Source organism: Oncorhynchus mykiss, chromosome 21 (assembly GCF_057628025.1).
Source record: "Oncorhynchus mykiss isolate SJ-2025 chromosome 21, ASM5762802v1, whole genome shotgun sequence".
Lineage (NCBI taxonomy): Eukaryota > Metazoa > Chordata > Actinopteri > Salmoniformes > Salmonidae > Oncorhynchus > Oncorhynchus mykiss.
Genome location: NC_143042.1, coordinates 10,122,141 through 10,144,229, shown reverse-complemented (window position 1 = coordinate 10,144,229; position 22,089 = coordinate 10,122,141). Strand labels below are relative to the sequence as shown.

The following is a 22,089-nucleotide window of genomic DNA, read 5'->3' as shown; positions in this document are numbered from 1 at the left end:
TGTAAAAGTGGAAGAAAAAATCACACATTTATAAAAAAATGTAACCTTTATTTAACTAGGCAAGTCAGTTAAGAACAAATTCTTATTTACAATGACGGCCTACTCTGGCCAAACCCAGACGACACTGGGCCAATTGTGCACAGCCCTATGGGACTCCCAATCACGGCTGGATGTGATACAGCCTGGATTCTAACCAGGGACTGTAGTGGCACCTCTTGCACTGAGATGCAGTGCTTTTGACCGCTGTGCCACTCTGGAATCTTCATTAAATACGTATTCAACCCCTCAATACATGTTAGAATCACTATTAGCAGCAATAACAGCTGTGAGTCTTTCTGGGTACGTCTCTTAAGAGCTTCCCACACCTGTATTGTGCAACATTTGCCCATCATTCTTTTTTAAATTCTTCAAGCTCTGTTAAATTGGTTGTTGATCATTGCTAGGCAACCATTTTTAGGTATTGCCATAGATTTTCAAGCAGTTTTAAGTCACAACTGTAACTTGGCCACTCAGGAACATTCACTGTCTTCTTGGTAAGCAACTCATCTCCCAGTGTCTGGTGGAAAGTAATCGTTAAGGACTCATCAGTCCTTAACGATTAAAAGCATAAACATAACATGATGCAGCCGTCACTATGCTTGACAGAGTGGTACTCAGGAATGTGTTGTATTGGATTTGCCCCAAACATAACACTTTGTATTCAGGACAAAAAGCTACTTTGCCACATTTTTAGCAATATTACGTTTGTGCTTTGTTGCAAACAGGATGCATGTTTTGGAATATTTTTTATTCTGTACAGGTTTCCTTCTCACTGTGTCAATTAGGTTAGTATTGTGGAATAACTACAATGTTGTTGATCCATCCTCAGTTTTATCCTATCACAGCCATTAAACTCTGTAACTGTTTTAAGGTCACCATTGGCCTAATGGTGAAATCACTAAGCAGTTTCCTTCCTTCCTGTCAACTGAGTTAGGAAGGATGCCTGGATCTTTGTAGTGACTGGGTATATTGATACACCATCCAAAGTGTAATTAATAACATCACCATGCTCAAAGGGATATTCAATTTCTGCTTTTTTTTAACATGTTTACCCATCCACCAATAGGTGCCCTTCTTTGCGAGGCATTGGAAAACCTCCCTGGTCTTTGGTTGAATCTGTGTTCGACTGAGGGACCTTACAGATAATTGTATGTGTCGGGTACAGAGATGAGGTAGTCATTCAAAAATCATATTAAACATTATTATTGCACACAGAGTGAGTCAATGCAACTTATTATGTGACTTGTTAAGCAAATGTTTACTCTGCAAAAACAAAGAGGTTGAATACTTATTGACTCAATACTTTTCAGCTTTTCTCTTTTTTTTATCAATTTAAAACATTTCGAAAAACATAATTTCACTTTTGACATGATGGTAATCATGGTAATCAATCAATTTTAAACTCAGGCTGTAACTCATCAAAATGTGGAAAGAGTCAAGGGGTGTGAATACTTTCTGAAGGCACTGTATGTAAATTGTGAAATGTAATTTGCTCAAGGCCAAATAAACTAAATGTTTGGTTACCCCCCTTTTTTGTGGGTATTTTTTTTCTTCCAGTGGTGAAAAGTACTTAAGTAAAAAATACTTTAAAGTACTACTTAAGTCGTTTTTTAAAATATATGTACTTTACTATTTATATTTTTGACAACTTTTACTTCACTACTTAAGAAAACGTTGTACTCTTTACTTCATACATTTTCTCTGACACCCAAAAGTACTCGTTTCATTTTCAATGCTAAGCAGCACAGGAAAATGGTCCAATTCACACACTTATCAAGAGAACATCCCTTGTCATCCCCATTGCCTCTGATCTGACAGACTCACTAAACACAAATGCTTTATTTTTTAAAGATGTCTGAGTGTTGGAGTGTGCCCCTGGCTATCCATAAATAAATCAAAACAAGAGAATTGTGCCTTCTGGTTGGCTTGAGATAAGGAATAAGAAATTATTCATACTTTTACTTTTAACATATTTCAGCAATTATATTTACTTTTGTGTTCCTTTGCATGAATGAAGTGCGCTCATAACTGTGCCCTTTCATTTTCTGTAAGTATATTTAAAACCAAATCCCTTTAGACTTTTACTCAAGTAGTATTTTACTGAGTGACTTTCACTTTTACTTGAGTCATTTTCTATTAAGGCATCTTTACTTTTACTCAAGTTTGATATGAGTACTTTTTCCACCACTGATTTTGTGTTCCTTTGCATGAATGAAGTGCGCTCATAACTGTGCTCTACTCTATTTGAGATTTTTCTGTGTCATCATTTATTCGCATTAATACCAATGAGCTTTTACAAACTTGAAATATCACCGTTTTTCATGTTTCCTCAAACGGTCTATTGGGGAACGTTGCCTAGGCCTACTCATCATATAGCGGGCGGCACGTTGTAATATTTTCAGGCGTCAGCCGTCGACGTGGCTGGCTGACGCATTTTGCTCTTTTTCCCCAAATTCCAAGGTTCGTTTAAGAGGTCGATTTCTTTACGGGATATGTAGACTTGTTTCTATGCTTGGGCAAGTAGCATGCTTGTAATTTTTTTTGATTATCTGAAATACCTAAATATTCTAAATTATATTAACATTTGAACTAATACATTTAACTTGAATTTGGATGGAGTTTCTTGCGCTAGTCTGCTACGAAACTTCTAGAGCTGTGGGCCATTGTCGCTTGCAGTCGCAGCCGCTACTTTGAATCAATTCCTTCTCAAGTGGGCAAAAGGAAACTGCAAGCCGAAACTTTGTTGCAGGCTACAAAAATGCCAAGTACTGAAGTGAAGCAAAGGAAGAAGACCACGGCTCAGAAGCTAAATGACGAACCGGTTGAAACATCAAAGTACTCTTCCGAAGATGAAGCAAAATCTACCGAAGGAAATAGCTTGGCTGAACGTAAAAGCTCCTCGCCGTCCTCCCTGGATGTGAAAACGATAACTTGTCTACTGTCACTGATAGTTTGCATAGTGCTTACATGGTAAGTAAAAGTAAGCCTATTCATTTGCATAAGGCAAATATTTACTTATAAAGGCCCGTGTGCTTATGGATAATTCCTATTTACTTTCATCTCGGCCAAACAAGAGAAAATTAATAATTTTATGTTTGAGTTGGCCTATTCATTACTTTATTTTCCCCCATACATTACAGGTTTGTATTGCAGCAGAATGCAAGATTCTTCGACGTGGAAGAAAAGTACAAACTACTGTCTGGGAAGATTGCAAGTCTCCTTGAAATGGAGGAGGAAGTCATCAAGGTGTCCAAGAAGGTATGTTTTGTTTCTGTCTACCCATCTCTCTCCCGTGAAGAACAGGACACAAAAACATTATGCAGAGAAGTCTATGCTTTGTTATGTGTGTTTATGTCATTGTGTGGATTGGTACTGTCATTGTCTTGCTTGTCACATAATGTAGGCCCCTCCCCCTTATTATTTAGCCCCTGCAGACATGCCTGCATTATTCATGTATTTATTGCTGCAGTTATTCTTGCATCTTGGATTGTATAGCCTATCCAGTTGAATTGAATTCTGTGATCAAATCGCATTAGAATTGCTATACACATCTTTTGACTGAATGTGTGCATGGATTTGTACTTGTATGATTGTATTGAGTGTGAGAGAGAGTACTGAGGATCCCAGAGCCCTCCCCAGAAACAGCGATCCCTGTTTTGTGTTGCGGCTGCAGCTCGCCGCCTCCGAGGACGACCTGCAGGGGGCTCTCTCCACCTTCTCCCTGGTGACGCGCCTCGAATGTGACCTCTCCTCGCTCCATGCCGTCGTCATGGCGATGCAGGACGACGAGAACTCCGCCTCTCGCGATCTCCAGACAGTCAACGCCCGCTTCCTGAACGTGACTGAGCCGTGGCAGACGGGCCTCGGTGACCTCTGACCTGGCCTCTCTGAAGACAGTCACGTGAGGCGCACGCTGGAGCCACGGACCGGGTGAACGAGGCCGAGCAGAGGGCCCGGGCGCTGGACGAGAGGCTGGAGGAGCTGGAGGACAGCACCCGGCGGAACACATGGGCCGCACCGAGGACGAGGATGCCAAGCGGTCTCAGGACCAGCTGGACTGGAACATCATGCAGCTCCACAAACTGGAGGACCAAGTCCGGAGCCTGCTCCGAGTAGATACCGAGTTAGTCGCCCAGCTAGAGGAGCACATCCCCCGGGCCCAGCAGTGCGAGGCTCACCTCCCGGCTGTGGAGGAGGCAGTGCGATCCATTCTGAGGCTGGGGGGGGGACCTGGGGACGGCAGAGCGAAGGCTGGAGGAGCTCACCCTGCAGGTGTTTGGGACAGAGGACAACATGCTTAAAGCCCTGTCGGAGATCCTGGACATCAAGCAGGCTCTGGACGCCCTCCAGGCCCACAACAGCATCCTCAAGATGACAAATGAGTTGGCTGTTGTCAAGGAGACGCTGGGACAGCTCAGCAGGGGGGAGGAACAACAGGACAACCAGGATAATTCTGGGACGCGGAGAGGGAGAGGTGAAAAGTCAAGGACCCAGAGCAGGATGAGCCACCCTAGCCGGTGCATAATGATGACCTCCGTGTGTTAACCATGGGAAGGAGTGGTCCTGTCATTCCATTTGTTTTAAAACTGCTGTCAAATCCTCACATAGTTAAACCATTGCTACATTGTGTGATTTGTGCATTTTAACTTGCTATTGCTAAAGTTTAGCGATACGTTTCATCAATAGGTTTTAAGTTCTTGTCTCACAAACATGCTACTATCTCATATGGGAACCAATCAATGTTATCTGCACTGGCTGCTGAAAGTCAGCTGCTGAAAGTCAGCAACTGAATGTAGCGTTTGCACCCAAACACTGCTCCTGTAATCTGTAAAGGATATTATTGTTGCCTTGTTGGTGTCTGAAAGGAGAACAATTGTGACCGGTACTCCAATATCATCAGGTACTCAAATGTTGAGTTTGTATACATTTTTTAATACACATTTTATATTTGAATGAGTTTGACAGTTATGCCAGTATTGCATTTCTAATAAATGCGCCTTATTAGTGTTTCTCTGAATCTTTTAAATGTTCAAATTTGGTTAAATCTATTGTAAACAAATGTCTTCTCGCTCCTATCTTGCATCTCTAGTAAATTAAAACCCGTCTCAAATATCTTAGTGTTACCCATTTATGTGCTCTATTTATTTGTACCAAACATCAGCTTTCTGTGTAACTTATGGACTGTCTGCCTGCATGTTTTTCAATGCATCCTATCTACCGGTCTATGACTGCATGATCTAGCTGCTCAGTCTTTTCCTATGTAAAGCTATTTTCTAAAATGGCCGCCCTGTTCTGTCTGTCCACCTGTTTCCTGGCGTAGTGTGAGGGTGTCCAGAGCTTGTTGGAGCATCTAGAGAGGCAGCCTGGTGGTCTCCTGCCCCACTTGGAGGCCCTGGAGCGGGATGTAAGCCGGCTGAAGGACTGGGCGTCCGGCCTAACGGAGAAACGCGGCCTGCTCCAGGACAGCGTGGCAGCACTGACCGAGGCTGTGGGACAAATCGAGGGACGGACCTCTGCCATCACTAAGGATGTCAACACTAAGGTTTGGCAGCAGCCTATGCTTTACTGTGCTTTCTTTAAAAAAATGATTTAAGCCATCTAGATGCCCTTAACTACTTTGGTAACCAGGATGTAATAACTCAGGCAATTACACAGGAACTGCAGATAAGATTCCTGAAACAATCACTGTATTGTAATAAGCTGGAAATAGTATGTTTTAAAGTAGTTACATGTAATAATACCAAGAACTTTATATTCCAAATACGTAAAGGTTGAAGTCTCTCAAAACCAGAGGCAACTTTTTGAACAGAACTGTGGCATTAGAATAGAAAGACAGTTAATGTAAAGCTTTGCCCATGAATCATCTTCCTCCTCTCCTCTTCCTCCATCTCCTAGGTGGCGTCGGTGCGGACAGACGTGCGTCGGATGGATGGGCTCCAGTCGGAGGTGGAGTCTCTCCTGGAGAAGGTACAGGAGCTGGAGGAGCGGGCCGCCCAGGCCGAACGCAGCATGGTCAAACGTATCGGCGACCTGCTGGCCGGCAGCATCGACCGCATCCAGGGCCTCAAGGGTGCCACGGAGCGCAACGCCCAAGACCTGGAGCAGCTCAAACGCCGCCTACCTGAACTGTTCGCCAACGACCGGCAGATCTCGGAGCGCCTGAGGGAGCTGGAAAGCGGCCGCGCCCGATTGGTCCGCACGGTGACCTTCGCCGGCGACCTCAAGCCCAAGGTGGCAGCCATCAAGCGGGACTTCGGGGCGCTGGCTCCGCAGGTGGATGAGCTGACCCTGAGGATCGGCCGTCTGGCCGAGGATCTGACCAAGAGGGAGGAGGACATCGCAGAGCTACGGCAGACATTCGCTAACCTTAGCACTGTGGAGGAGGACCTAGGAGTTGTGACACAGCAGTTGAGTCAGATAGTTGAGCCTGAGATGCCCGTAGTGGGAGGAGAGATGCTTCTGCAGAAAGTCAACATGAGTGAAGCCCTCCCTCAGACACTGGAAGGAGAGCTGTGAATTAGTGCTTTTCTATATGCTATAGATCTACAGAGTAAATGGCAAACTTTCAGCTTGTCACCAATCATTCCCTAACAATAAATTGCACATTTTTGAGAATCTAAAAACAGAGTTTGCTGATCTTTCTGTACACCCATGGTCAACCCCACCTAGCCCTTACAACAGGTACTTCTGGACCCCCCCCCCCCCCCAGAGTTCTTGATTAATATAAGCAATATGGTGGAACCCACAGAGGAACAGGTTACTCCCCCTATAATGTACATATCAGTATACTTTCCATTGACTGTATACCTATACAGATCTTTAGGGGGTCGAGAGGTAAGTCCTAGGGGTTAAGTTGAGACTAACTGGGCCTTTTGTCTAGAATGCTGACTAACGTATGTTGCGTTACAAATTGTATCCTTGACTGAACCTGTCCTATGAATAAGTTGCCATTTATTGCGATGAATCTTGTCCTAAGGCAGAGCTGAGCAATTTCCACCAGAAAGGCCAGTGGCAAAGTCCAAAATTCTCTATGGAGCATCAAAATGTGCTTGTTGGACTTCATTTAAGTTTAGGGTTAGGGATAAGGTTAGCAGTGTGGTTTAGGTTAGGTTTAAAATCAGATTTTATGGCTGTGCCAGCTAGTGACAAACCTGCCGAGCTGCCTCCAGTACATGAGTCATCCCAGTAAATGCCAACCTGTGTCCTAGGAGGCTGGAATGTTATTTATTTGAGAAAAATGGCATCCATCATGGTGGATGAGAGGTCTTGCTGGTCCACAGTTTTGGAATGTGAGCAGTCTCTTGAACAGTTTCCCCCTTATCAGTTGTCAGTCTGGCCAGTGGTGGGGTTATAACAACACTGCTTGACCCCTGTGTGACCTGCACACGGGTATGTATTCTCAGGCTAAGGGGCCTGTTCAGGAGGAATGTTATGCTACAATATGATTCTGTTCTGTCCAATAAGGAATGATGTCAGCGCTATACATTCTGCCTGCAATGTTCTCAATAGTTCAGTGCTGAATACATGCCCTGGGATTTCACATGGCTAGCTAGTCCTGCTAGTTTCTACATATCTCTGCCATGAATCGAAATGAGTCTGTGGTTTAAAGGTATAGGGACCTAAAATAGAATACTGAATGCTGCAGCCCGCAAGGCAATGTAGCTTTGCCTGTGTTTACACCAGGGTGTGCAATCTGTCACCAGGAGTTTATTCAATGGGGCTGACTGCAGAGCAATGCAGGTAGAAATGTGTGACACAGAGCTGTGATTCATGTCAGAGTTTTTTCTGTTCTGTGTTTAACATTTTCATCTGCAACATTGCTGACTTTGCAGTCCTCTGGAAAAAAAACCTTGGGCTTATTCAGTGGGTCAGCTGTATGTTCTGATAGAAATATGTTGTGTAGAACAGACATGACCATCTTGTGGGATAGGGAAGCATGCCAATCTATTGATTGCTTTTCTAGGGCTACTCCGCTGAGTAAGCCTCCAGGTGTTTTACAGGAAATGTATGTCTGAAGGAGGAAGTATGTATCGGAGCTGAACAATGAGCTGACGACCTCACAGCCAATCACCAAAGGCCAATCACAACTTGTTTAACATGCACATTGGCACGTCATCTCTAAAGATAGAGTTGAACCTACACATACCTGGAATTGCTCAACGACAACCCGACATTAGGGCGCAGATTGCAGCTGGTCTTTGGGTAAAGAGTGTGGACACCATACCACTGTTTTAACTAAAGATAATTACATGTACAGATCACACCACATGTATTTACTGTCTCCATTCATTTAAACTGTCACAACCCCATTGTAGTGGTGTTAGGACACTGCAGAGATCGTGTTTTAAAGCCTTGGATATATTGTTCTTCGTGTGAGAGGGATGTGCTTAATAAATTGTCAATTTGAAGTTTGTGTGTACTCTGTATTCCATATACATGTTTATGCGTTTCCTTGTTCATGTTGAGGAAATGGCACCTGTTGAATGGAAGGTTTGTGTGTGTGTGTGTGTGTGTGAGGAATCAAATCAGGTTATAAGTGGCCTATCAGGAAATGATTGAATTAGCCTCAAGCAATCTCTTTCCCTCTTCAGATGAAAAGTAATTACTTTCAATAAATTCTCACTTGACTGTCCCAGCAGTGTTTCCTAATTAAATGTTCCAATAGGCATCACAGACTTAAGTCCACTTATATAGTCAGTCTGAAGCGCCAGGTTATATGTCAAATGGCATCCCATTCCCTATATACAGTGAGCTCCATTAGTATTGGGACAGTGGTATTGTTGTTGTGGCTCTGTACCCCTGCACTTTGGATTTGAAATGGTATAAAGTGCAGACTCAGCTTTAATTTGAGGGTATTTACATCAAAATTGGGTGAACCGTTTAGACATTACAACACTTTTTGTTCATATACCCCCCCCCCCCATTTTAGGGGACCAAAAGTATTGGGACAAATTCACTTATGTGTATTCAAGTAGTCAAAAGTTTAGTATTTGATCCCATATTCATAGCACACATTGACTACATCAATTATGTGACTACAAATGTGTTGGATGCATTTGCTGTTTCTTTTGGTTGTCAGACTATTTTGTGCACAATAAAAATGAATGGATGCTACCATGATTACGGATAGTCCTGAATGAATCGTGAATAATGATGAGTGAGAAAGAGGCACAAATATCATACTCCCCAAACATCCCTACCTCTCACCATTACAATAACGGTACTATGTCAAGCAGTGCTGTAATTTCCAAACTGTTCACACAATGTGGGTGAAAATACCCTCATATTAATGCTGACAGTCTGCACTTTAACCTCAGTCATTATATCATTTGAAATCCAAAGTGCAGGAGTACAGAGCTAAAACAACAAAAAATATGTTACTGTCCCAAAACTTTTGGAGCTCACTGTAGTACACTAATTTTACTAGAGCCACATGGTCCCTGGTCAAAAGTAGTGCACTATATAGGGGATAGAGAGCCATTTGGAGCACAGACCTAGAGTGAGCCTTTAAATGAACTGGGAGTGCTTTAACCTTGTAGCCTGTATCCTATGAAGGATTTTATATGATCTTTATCCAATGATCTTCTAGAAACAGACCGACCCACTCTCACCTTTCACCTCAATACTCACCTCCAGTGAGATTGATGAAGTGTGGTGGTGTGCAAAATGGCTACCTTGCATCTGCCACGGAGACGGTTGGAGTGAGTTAGCCCCATACAATGTACGATGAAGATTTTATAATATACATGTAAATCAATTCAAAGCCTTGTCTACACAGAAATGTGGTGGCCCAATTTAATTTTTGTAACAAAACACAAATCAGTAAACCATAACACGCTCCTGAACAAGAGCTTATATTGCAAGTTGGGTTTGTGAAACCACCCGTAACAGAATCTGACTAAATCAAAAACTCAAATGAGGAAAAATACAAATAAACAAACAAAAAACTACAGTGCAGTGTTGTGTTAAAATTCACAGCAGTCCACGTTCCCCATTTCTCATTGACCCAACCCAGTCTACCCCTCCTGAACACTACCCCCTCCTCCTCCTTCTCCCTATGCTCCCCTTACACCTTCTTGCTCTTCGGCTGAGGCTTTGGTCAAGGCCTCCAATGAGCTAATGGTCTTCTGTAGTGACCCCTGTAAGGCTTCGATGGCCTTCTCATGGCTCTCCAGCTTGGCAGCTTTCCCCACCAGGCCATCCACGGTGCTCTTCAGCTTCTCCAGCTCTGGTGGGGGGTGGCTGGTTGACTTGGAAACTTCCAGCTTCTGCTCCAGCCCCTCTATCTGCTGGCCCAGGCTAGAGTCCCTGGAAGCCAGATTGGTCTGAGCGCCACTCAGTGCAACCACGTTGGACTGGAGCTCCCCTAGACTGCCCTTCAGCTCCTCTAGCTCTCCCTGTAGAGTGGCCCGGGCCTTCTCGGCTGCCGTGCCCTGAGCGGCGAGCGTGCTCTCATGGGAATCGTACTTGGCAAGAAGAACCTCAAACTTGGAAGTCAGGTCTGTTAGCGATGCGGCCAGGGAATCTCCGCCCTCCTCCACCACTTTTAGTCTGACCTCCAGACCGTCGGACCTCTGCTCAGCCCTGGCCGATTCCCCCTGCAGTTCCTTCTCCAGACTGTGCTGAGCTTCGGTGGCCAGCTCCAGGCTGCTCTGCAGGCTCTGGTCCTGATCGGTCAACGCCTGGATGCCTGCCTCTGCCCCCGAAACCTGCTGCCGCAGGCTCCCCGTCGTCTCCTGCACCAGCAACCTCACCACCTCCACTTCCTGCGACATCGAGGCTATTTCCTGGTTACGGGTCTGGAGCTCCACCCCCACCGCGGCTATCTGCTCCCTCAGTGAATAGGCAGACTCATCGGTGGCCTGCTTAGTGGCGCTGAGCCCGGCGACGGTGTCGACAATGGCGGACAGTTCCTGCCTGATTAGCTCCGGGTCCTCCATGTCATCCAGACGGGCTTTGAGGTCAGCCAGCTGACTTTGAGTCTCACCCTGGGCCTCGGTGAACTCAGTCACGCTGGCCGCGATGGAGGCACTCAACTCACCAAGGCGCTCCTCCACCGTCTTCTCCAGGGAAGAGAAGTCCCGCTCTCTGGCCTCCTTCACCTCCTTGATGCCTTCTGACAGGTCAACCAGCAGTTCGTTCTGGAGCCTCTGAAGAGCCTCCTCCACCCGCCGTATCTCCACCTCGCCCTTCCTCACCGCCCGGCTCCCCACCTCCTGCTCTGCCCGCATGATGCCCAGTGCCGATTCCAACCCGTCTACAGCACCCCTCACGTTGTCCACCTACACAACCACGGGGGGGGGGGGGGGGGGGGGCAACTCAATATTAGGGAGGTGTTCTTAATGTTGTGTACACTCAGTGTATTTCAACCTTTGGTCATCAATACAAATTAGGGCCTTAATGATTATTCGATTAGTCTTTAATTATTAATCGGTCACATCCATACTATAAATACTGTATGTATACATAAATAATATAATAGCCACATTATCTAACACTATTACTACTATTAAATTGTATAACACATGTTTAGTCACACCTATGTACTGGATGTACTGGAAACACAGGTACAATACATTCCAAGAAAGTTGGAAGAGGGTGGAAGAGCCTATCCCTGACCAGTCATTTGCCTGACAAAATAGTTTTTTGCCTTGGTAGTTATTGAAATAGACTTTATAGCTTGCAGTGAAAGACAGTTAATCCCATACTGTAGCTTTATACAACAATAGTTGACACAGCCTCACATAGGACGTTTACATATAGGAGACTGCAATGCATGTTTCAGGATTTACTTGTTGAATGTGTGTTCTTAGAAAATGTTTTTCCCTGCTGGGTTTCTTTACCACGTTTACCTAGTTACAGTAACTCATGAGTAGGTTACGTTGCTTTATTACATAACTCAGCTATTTCTCAGCCTGTGGGGTAGATCTATATATGCAGCTTTAATAAACAACTTTAAGCATCCAGTTCAAACTGGTTTAGTTCAAACTGGTCTGGGAGATCTCAATTTATGCATGACAAGTTAAGTGAAGTTACATGAAGGCTTGAAAAGAAGTGAATGGATGAAGGAAGGAATAGCCGATTTACCGAAATAATTCATGCAGGAACATAGCTAGCTGGATAAAAATGTAAGATAATTTATAGGATGCAATGTGCATACATTATATCAATGCATTCCTCAATTCTATAGAAATATAACATCCCTTTTTATTATAAAGAATGCAGTATTTCCATTAACCTGGATTAGTTTTTGTTGCAATGTCAGTACTCTCTCTCTCTAGGAAAGAATAGCATAGATTACATCTGTACTTTTCTTGTGCCAGCTCATCAAGCTTTTGGAGGAGGGGGAGATGGCCCTCTTCTAGCCATTTCTTCTCTGTAGTCTATATGTTCATCCTATCTAGTTTTGGTGTGCGGTCTTCAACAGCCTGCCTTATCTCGTGATCTTGTCATTAAATGGCTAGTGGTTAGTCCTAAATCGATTGAATTGCTTACCCGTTGAAGAACATTCTCTACTTTGTACGCAACCTCTGCATTTTCCCGTACGGTCTCTTCATTTCTGCTGCTGATTTGATGGACTTCTTTCAACACTTGTTGTAGATAAATAGCAGCAAAGCCCGCAGCGGCTACTAATGCGATATAACATAAAGCTGCTATAACTTTGACCCAACTCCCTGACCCCGATCCCTGGATTGAGGGGCTACCATTACTACTAGGTTTCGGACTTTTCTTCGCCACGTCATCATGCGTGGGTGAAGCAGTCTTTTCGCTTAAATTGTTCTTGTTTCTGTGTCTCGCAGTCATGCCTGATGTGGCTTTCTAACAGGGGGTCCGAGGAAGTGTGAGGCTGGTCTCTACAGATGCTGTGTACTGTCTTCACTGTACATTTAGCGTATCAGTGAGCGCGATGTGGCTTTCCTAGAACTCCGTTCGCGTCGAGGTATGCAAAAAAAGGGGCGTCTCTCTTGTTGTGGGACCTGACTTTCTGACTGCAAAATTGGTGGCTGTACTTGCCTTATGTCTCCAATGCCTATAGAATTATGTAATCAAGACTTCAGAAACACAGTAACTAGTTCTGATAAAGTTGAGGAAATAACTAGGCCTATTTATTTGGAATAATAGAATTAAGCCCATTGATGTTTCATGTCTTTCAAACCCTGTTTACATAAGCCAAAATCCTGTTATAGGATAGCCTAAACATGTCTAGAAAAATAATGATCTCAGAAATCAACTGATGTAAATTGTTTCAATACTGTACCAACAGTAAAGAGGAGGGGTTGTTGGGTAGTTTTTTCCCTCTCATTTGCTCCTCCCTTCATACGTGGCAACTAGAGTAGCCTTATTGTGTATGCCTCGACATCCTTTCCTAGAGTTCCCCCAAGCCAAAGCATGTTGCTATTCCAGATCAGGAAGTGTTTCGAACAACTATTCCTGTAAAAAAAAAAGAACGTTTTCCATTAACAATGCATGTTAACAAATAGGCCTATATTCAATTTCTTCCATTGTGCCGAAGTCATTAGGCTATTGGCATACTATTACCTAATCAGCGTAACCTAATCACTAGACAAGTAGCTATGTTCCCTCCAAATCATGATGGGATTGCTGTCACCGATTGCAAACTGAAAACCTGTAGAGTTGGACATTTGAATAGTTTCAATAACATGTAGCTAGCACCGCAATAAAAATTAAAAAACAAATGCATATTTTACATAAAATATATAACAAAACGCTCTGTTTTCTATTAATCTGCCACAAAATAATTGTTTTCACGTGTGTTTTTAAAGGTTTGATCAAAGTTGCAGGATGATTTAGTTGTCTGATGTTTGTACACTCCAAGCACTTTGGCCGTTGTCCAATAGAGTCTAACTGCAGACTATCAAGCCCATCATCTCTCAGGCCCCTCTGTATACTGCCACCTATTGGTGGAACATAATATCTCAGGCCCTTCGTCTCACAGGCTCCCCTCCAACGCCAGGATGCACACAATAAAGCGATTATTGTGGCTAGTCATATTAATATAATAGTTCAATTAAAACGTTTACATGCTTTGCAAGAATAACAATTTCCCTAATAATCCTATGTATATGGACACATCTGAAATCACCTGATGGAGCTCTGATAAATGCAGAAAATCAGCAATCACATAGATGTTATTTTTGAGAAGCATATTTGAATCTTAGTTCGGACATATAAAGTTTCTATGTGAAAAATACTTCTAAGACGCATACATTCAGTTGTTCCGAACTCACTTCACTCACGCCATAGAGAGAGCCTTGCTCGGCTGGTGCTAGCACATGCGCAGATCAAATACACTACTGGAACGTCGATTAAGGTGTTTACATGTCCTAATAATTTGAAAGATTGCTCCGAAAACCGGGTGTTTTAATCGGTATATGCTTACTTCAATTTTGACCTTACGCTGATTAAGATACAGTAAGCAGAGTAAGGTGTTTACATTACTTTTTCATAATCTGCCTATTGCTATAGTAAGTTTAATATCTAATTATTGCCATGCATGTAAACGTACTCACTGATATGACTATACTGCCAAAATGGCTGAATGAATGTTAGCATAGCATTACAGCTTGTACACTTTGTTGCGGGGATCTTAATGTTTGTGTTTAACTGATACTTTGATATCATGGATTTCCCCTGACTGTCTATACAATAAAAATGTGGGTCAAAAGGGAAATAAAAGTATTATCAGAGTTTTTAATTTAGGCTATGCCATCATTGTAGTATAATCATTGTGCAATGTTTTAGCTTAAACTTGGTGTGTGTTGTGTTAGATAGCAGATGTACGTGGGGGCGAAGGACACTGTTCATTGTGTATTAGTTTCGACCTAAAATTAATTGTCAGTCCTTTGGACGCTATCCTCTCTGTGGTAAACAGAAAAAAAGATTCTGCTTAATGTGTCAGACCAGGAAGGGATGGTCCTGGCATTGGAGAGGGGCCTGAGAGGTGATGGGCTTGATAGATGACAGCTGACACTGGACCCCTTTCCCTGCCTTTGTCCACCAGAGGTCACTGAATGACAGTCTTTCGAGAGGAGACTGGAACTGGACTCACAGGTAGACCGTAGCCCCGTCGGCGAAAAAAATCGCAGCAGCCCCACCGCCAAATATCTCCACGTGCGGATGTACTCTGCCACAGTAAAAACAGGCAATTACGGTTTCACTTCTAAAATAAAACAATACATGGGACAATGCTGACGTAATGCTGAGTCATCCATGCTCCGCCCGCAAGTCTTGTGTCTTTGACTTTGGTCGCCGTCCGCCCATCAGACGTGACAGCACAGGCCGTGTTTCCAGGTGCTGTTGCAGTGAAGATGGAATTTAGCACTAGTTGTAATGGCTTATTGGCCTTCTGAAGCTAGCTTGCTGTGTCTCGGAGGTTTGTTTTTCCCTGTCAAATCTCCGTGGGAAGGGAGCGAGAACTGGGCTAGTCTCACAAAGACCACAAAAAAATGCACCCTGACTCGGAATTGAGAATTTGAACTGCATCGCTGGGATACATAATTTATGTGGTCATGGCTGGGCTGATCAAGAAACAGATCCTCAAACATCTCTCCAGGTCAGTGTCAATCGATATGAACCAGGCGGAGAGACAAAATACAAGTAACTCCCAAAGGGGTTTCATTTGGGAACCAAGCTAGCGCGTTAGCAGCGCTGTACCTTAGCGCGCGGGAGGCCACTGACGGGGCACTCACTATGCTTGCGCAGCTGAACTTGGTTAGCGTAGCTAGCTAGCAAGTTTGCTTGTTGTTGGTTGTCAAAAACAAACCGGTGTCTGTCGTGTTTAGTTAGCTAGCTAACTGGCTTGTTTGATAACTGGTTATGGTTAACCTTGCGTGTTGTTAACGCAACTAATCTTCCTAGCCTAGGCTCCACCAGTACGTTACTATTAGCTGGCTAGCTATGTCCCGTTAATCATTGTTTAGCCAGATATAGCAAGTTTTCTATTTGTTAGGTTACATCAGTCATTGATTGTCATTAGCCACCCAGCTAGCCAGTTAGCCAGGTAAACTACACTGGTTAGCTAACTAGCAGCATATGCTTCTGGCAGAGACAAACACGCCACGTACTGACAGCTAGTACTACATCCAACCAGGTCTCAGAACATTTCGTAGTCTGTAATTTACTGTACGTTTCGTATGGTATGTAATCATTTTTGGTTATCCATCACCCATTTCGTATGTTAAATTACAATTCGTATTATGTTACGCATTCCCAAAACACTCTTACGAATTTGCAAAACGTATGTTACATTCTAGCAAGGTGGCTAACATTAGCTAGCTCGCTAACTTAAACAAGGCTAGGGGTAAGGTTAGGGGAAGGGTTAGCTAACACGCAAAGTAGCTAAAAAGTAGTTGGTAAAATGCATGATAGTTGGTAAAGTTGTCCATGATGATATTCAAACTCACAACCTTTGGGTTGCTAGACGTTCACGATATACGCCCACACGGAGCAAACAACCACCCCACTTTTTAGTTTTTGCCTTAACTAACCATCTATCTTAAGTTACATGTGGTATGGTTACATATCATACTAATTGTAGTGTCTCGGGTTTCTGTGCAAAATAATACGACATGCTCTGAGACCAGGTTGCTACATCGGGGAAAAAGTCATTTTGGCCAATTTAATAAAATGTTTATTTAACTAGACAAGTCAGTTAAGAACAAATTCTTATTTACAATGACAGCCTACACCGGCCAAACCTGGATGACGCTGGGCTAATTGTGCGCAGCCCTATGGGACTCCTAATCACAGCCGGTTGTGATACAGCCTGGATTCTAACTAGGGTGTCTGTAGTGACTTAGACAGTTGCACCACTCGGTAGCCATTCTGAGTGGAACACACCAACTTTACACTCTACTGCAGGGTTTCCCAAACTCGGTCCTAATCAATGCTTGATGATTAGTTGATTATTTGAATCAGCAGTGTAGTGCTAGGGCAAAAAACAAAATGTGCACCTGGAGAGGCCCCAGGACCGAGATTGGAGAACTCTGCTCTATTGCACATTTGCCAAACTCAATCAACGGCGGGGTGAGTGTTTGCAGGTTTTTGCTTCTCCCTTGTACTTGATTAATTAAGATCACTAATTATCAAGGAACTCCTCATCTGGTTGTCTCGTTCTTAACCAAAAATCAGCGGACACTCGGCCCTCCATGGAATGAGTTTGACACCCCTGCTTTACTGTATTTACTTGCACCGGGGCTGTATGTATGTCCACGCTTGCATTTGCAGCTTGGGATAATAATGCACCTTCCACAGCATAGAGATGACTAAGCACCTGTACACATCATACACACATGCCTTGTTTGTTTGCCAGTACCATGGAGACTGAGCAGGGAAGATAGAGGCCTTGGTTGTTGTAGTAGGCAAAGTTTTGTGCAACCTTTTTCCTCTCACAAGTATTTGATAAAGGATTAATAGACACATTTAATCAGCTAGTGAAGTGTAAAATATTTTTCATGGGTCATGGAGAGCAAAGACAACACCTGAGACCGAGTCTACACAATATAGTCCCTATCTTTGCAAAACAGTCATCAGTTGTCACCATTGTTATCGACAGCTTTCAGCTATGCACATGCATTATTTATTGTTCCAGGTTGGTGCCTCGAGGGAAGTTCATCGAAATCCTTACCCATTATATTCTAAGGGGAGAACTTCTCTGTAATAACATAAATTGCACCATCACATTCAGTTGAACCTACCTACAACTGACTGATAATGATCCAATAGCATTCACGTCCTTACACCTGTCGCTCCAAGAAAACTGGCTTTAAACAACACATAATAACGCCTTTAAAAATAAAAGCTTAGATAAGACGTTGAACCGCCCATGTTACCGGCTGGATAAGAAGGGATGACTTGCAAACTGTTTTTGATTGACCTAGAACAGTAAGCTTTGTTATAGTCACGCACAATGCAGTTAAACAAGTGTTGTAGCTTTAGAAAGAGGAAAGTGCATTGGGCTTTTTAATGCATTGCTTCCTGCCAGCAATGCATTGTGAACAAAAGCCCTTGACTTTCAGTATTGCCAGTGGAGCCCTTGGTATTTATGCGGCAAGGCAGAGGCTTTGATGGCTAGTGGTTGCTGTGCCCTTCATGGTCCCACAAACAGTGGCCACAGCCAAGTTTTACATACACAGCCTATGACTGTCATTTCCCTTTAAGCCTTGTTCACACTGTAGGCCTTAATGCTCAAGTCAGTTTTGTTTTTCAAATCCGTTTTGGATACTGACTGTCCAAACTGAAAGTTAAAAAGGACCAAATCTGATGTGTGTGTTCAGACAAGACATCTGCTGACATGGGTAAGCTAGTATTCATAGTAATGACGGGTCTGTGCAGTGGTGGAGACTGATTGGTGGTGTTCGTGCTTCTTATCAGTTAGAAGTTATGTATCAATCTAAAGTGACAACAATGCTTGCCATGGACATGTCCCAGTTGATTTGAATGTTTAAAATCATAGTGGAAGAACACTTTTAATGATCCAACTTGAGAAATGAGTCATTTTTGGCTAGCCACAGCAGTCAACTAGCTAGCTAGGTAACAGTAGCTGTTTGGCTTTCTAGCACATTCACTCGTTTGTAAACAATTAACAAGCTAGTTAGCTACCACTTTTTTTTAATATATATATATATATATATATATATATATATATATATATATATATATATATATATATATATATATATATATATATATATATATATATATATATATATTATATATATAAATAAATAAATACACTGTCAACATATTAGGCATATCTTGTTCCTAGACAGTAGCTAAGTTTGAAAACCACTTGAAGGCAAATAAATCGTATTTGACCATTCAGACACAAGTCGCATGGCCAGGAATCAGATTTGTATCTGATTTCAAACCGCCTATGAAGGTGGTTTGAAATGTGGTGTGAAATAACACATTTTATGTGCTTTTGGCTATTCAGACTGCAGGAAAAAGAACAGATTTGAATCAGATATTCAACTAAATAGGATCTGACTCACTTCAAACTGGCAATGTGAACCACGCTTTAGTGTCCTACAACATCGGACTGTGTGTGTGTGTGTGTGTGCACATTACTGTTAGCGTCAGCAGGACCGGGGGAATTATGTCATTATCAGTTCCAAGGGTCGTTACGTGATTGGTTGTGCATTCGAAGCAGACCTGCTTGAAATAAGCCAAACCCACTGTTCATTATAGTGATGTCAAGCAACGTCAATGCTTGGGGCATATTCACCAGGGTTCCACTCAATGAGGTGCAACATATCAATGTTCAGATATAAATATGTAATGGAGAACAGCCATGCTTCTCTGTCATGTAGAATAGGATAGCATCATGTCCGCGCTATACTAGGAGTGTTTCCATCTGCAACGACCTCCTGAAGGCAGGAGAGAAAGGCTGACTCTTGCCTTCGAGGCCTTGTATGTCAAAACATTGGCCTTTGGGAACACACACAATGCGAGTGTGGCTGGTGTGAGGTGTTTCCACCAACAGTGTGGTCCCAAGGGTGAGTTGATAAAGATGTCCCTCTCCCCATTAAACCAATAGGCTCAGGTATTGACATGGCCCTGGATCAGGGCCAGACACAGCAGGGTCTGGGGTTACATGCACACACACACGCAGAGACTCTTAAATGTGCACGCAGAAACAACACACACACACACACTGATGTGACCTTAAAGAAAACCCACACATAGAGGTGTGTGTGTGTGTGGTCCAGTCACTATTGAGTGTGTCTGGGAGCCCTGGACTGTGCTGTTTAAATATTAATTCTATGATCAGGTGTCAACGTTGTATCTGTCCATCTCTTTCTCTCTACATCTTACCTTCTCCTCTGTCTGGCAGGCTATGTCAGTGTTACTCCTCAACATTTCATTCCTAGGGGACCCTAACTGTTGGTGAAATTTTTTGTTCTAGCCCAGCACTAACACATTTTGATTCAACTAGTGGTCTCTGTGGCACGGCTTGATGATGCGTGCAGGAATGTGACTGGACTGATGGGTGGATGATAGATGGAGGGATACCTACACAAACTGACACACACAGCCGCTAAATACAAATACTAACCACGGGGTCAGAGTCGGAGAGAGAAGACGGAAAGGGGCTGGCTAGGAAGATTCTGTTTTAATCTAAGACATTCCAAAAATGACAGTGAGGAACATGCTTTGGGAAAAAGGTGCTGAAGTTTTGGAATTCAGTTTTTTCCTTATTCATTCAAACCTACTTGTGCTAACCAGATTTGCTGGCTCAGTCAAAAGCATCACAAGAATCAAAAGTGACCAATGGGATGAGTTGCTTCTTGAAGGGAAACTGTTTAACACACAGCTTTTGTGGAGTTAGGTCTACTTTACTAGCTTAAATACTTGAGCGTCATTTGCAATAAAGAAATGAGGCCTATTTTCTCCACAATAACTCATAGAAAATATTGTATCCAAAATGGATGCTAGTGTACTTGATAGTGAACAAGAAACCAATTGGAACACATGATATAATGAATTAACTAGAAGACTTAAGACAGTGTTTTCAAAATGGATGCTCCATTATCAAATCAGTTTGTGTGTCACGTGTACCGAATACAACAGGTGTACTAGACCTTACAGTGAAATGCTTACGTACAGGCTCTAACCAATAGTGCTAAAAAGGTAATAGGTGAACAATATCCAATATACAAGTTCACTTCATGGAATAGACTCTGAAACAATAGGAAAACACTAACAGAAGGCAGTGTTGTGATTAGAGGTCTACCGATTATGATTTTTCAACGCCGATACCGACTATTGGAGGACCAAAAAAGCCGATACTGATTAATCGGGCCGATTTAATATTATATATTTTTTTTGTTGGTAATAATGACAATTACAATAATACTGAATGAACACTTATTAAATTAAAATATAATACATCAATAAAATCAACTTAACCTCAAATAAATAATGAAACATGTTCAATTTGGTTTAAATAATGCAAAAACAAAGTGTTGGAGAAGAAAGTAAAAGTGCAATATGTGCCATGTAAGAAAGCAAAGTTTCATTTCCTTGCTCAGAACATGAGAACAAGCTGGTGGTTCCTTTTAACATGAGTCTTCAATATTCCCAGGTAAGAAGTTTTAGGTTGTAGTTATTATAGGACTATTTCTCTGTATACCATTTGTCTTTCATATACCTTTGACTATTGGATGTTCTTATAGGCACTTCAGTATTGCCAGTGTAACAGTATAGCTTCCGTCCCTCTCCTCGCTCCTACCTGGGCTCGAACCAGCAACACAACGACAACAGCCACCATCGAAGCAGCGTTACCCATGCAGAGCAAGGGGAACAACTACTAGAAGGCTTAGAGCAAGTGACGTTTGAAACGCTATTAGCGCGCGCTAACTAGCTAGCCATTTCACTTCGGTTACGCCAGCCTCATCTCGGGAGTTGATAGGCTTGAAGTCGTAAACAGCGCAATGCTTGACGCACAACAAAGAGCTGCTGGCAAAATGCAAAGAAAGTGCTGTTTAGTAAGCTCTGTACTGGTGGTTCCCCGATCTCGCAGCTGAATCAACTTTAGGAGACGGCCCTGGTGCTTGATGGACTTTCTTGGGCACCCTGAAGGCTTCTTCACAACAATTGAACCACTCTCCTTGAAGTTCTTGATCCGTTAAATGGCTGATTTAGGTGCAATCTTACTGGCATCAATATCCTTGCCTGTAAAGCCCTTTTTGTGCAAAGCAATGATGACGGCACGTGTTTCCTTGCAGGTAACCATGATTGACAGGGGAAGAACAATGATTCCAAGCATCACCCTCCTTTTAAAGCTTCCAGTCTGTTATTCAAACTCAATCAGCATGACCGAGTGATCTCCAGCCCTGTCCTCATCAACACTCACACCTGTGTTAACGAGAGAATCACTATGTCAGCTGGTCCTTTTGTGGCAGGTCTGAAATGCAGTGGAAATATTTTTGGGGGATTCAGTTAATTTGCATGGCAAAGAGGGACTTCGCAATTAATCTGATCACTCTTCATAACATTCTGGAGTATATGCAAATGGTTTGTATGATG

At 43.0% G+C, this 22,089-nt stretch overlaps 4 protein-coding genes across 13 annotated transcripts in view; 3 read left to right on the top strand and 1 right to left on the bottom strand.

The window, feature by feature from the left end:
• Positions 1–2,344: 2,344 nt before the first annotated feature.
• On the top strand, positions 2,345–8,447 carry LOC110499908 (inhibitor of nuclear factor kappa-B kinase-interacting protein). 2 transcript variants are annotated; one of them, XM_021576967.3, is made up of 4 exons: positions 2,345–3,009; positions 3,180–3,297; positions 5,360–5,581; positions 5,935–8,447. In XM_021576967.3, the coding sequence occupies exons 1-4, from the start codon at positions 2,798–2,800 to the stop codon at positions 6,553–6,555; spliced, it is 1,173 nt and encodes a 390-aa protein (XP_021432642.2). In that variant the 5' UTR covers positions 2,345–2,797; the 3' UTR covers positions 6,556–8,447. The 2 variants fall into 2 exon arrangements, with proteins under 2 accessions (XP_021432642.2, XP_090069831.1); XM_090213705.1 differs by lacking the exons at positions 2,345–3,009; positions 3,180–3,297 and adding an exon at positions 4,807–4,939.
• On the top strand, positions 4,047–4,340 carry LOC149972971 (inhibitor of nuclear factor kappa-B kinase-interacting protein-like). Its single transcript, XM_090213706.1, has one exon. The coding sequence runs from the start codon at positions 4,047–4,049 to the stop codon at positions 4,338–4,340; it is 294 nt and encodes a 97-aa protein (XP_090069832.1).
• A 1,373-nt stretch (positions 8,448–9,820) lies between the features above and the next one.
• LOC110501017 (cytoskeleton-associated protein 4) lies at positions 9,821–13,470 on the bottom strand. The gene is made up of 2 exons (XM_021578520.3): positions 12,535–13,470; positions 9,821–11,321 (listed from the first exon to the last, which is right to left on the bottom strand). Exons 1-2 carry the CDS (start codon positions 12,841–12,843, stop codon positions 10,095–10,097), a joined length of 1,536 nt encoding a protein of 511 aa, XP_021434195.3. The 5' UTR covers positions 12,844–13,470; the 3' UTR covers positions 9,821–10,094.
• Positions 13,471–14,646: 1,176 nt separating this feature from the next.
• LOC110501016 (bridge-like lipid transfer protein family member 3B) overlaps positions 14,647–22,089 on the top strand; it is a 47,954-nt gene continuing 40,511 nt past the window's right edge. For 6 of the 9 annotated variants that reach the window (XR_016490138.1, XR_016490139.1, XM_090213694.1 and 3 more), the window contains exon 1: positions 14,647–15,613. Coding sequence is in view for 4 of the 9 variants with exons in the window: in XM_090213694.1 (XP_090069820.1) it covers positions 15,570–15,613 (44 nt within the window). In the remaining 5 variants the exon portion in view is untranslated. Of the gene's footprint in view, positions 15,614–21,092; positions 21,146–22,089 lie in introns of those variants that run through there. The other 3 variants (XM_090213696.1, XM_090213698.1, XM_090213697.1) reach the window with 2 other exon arrangements.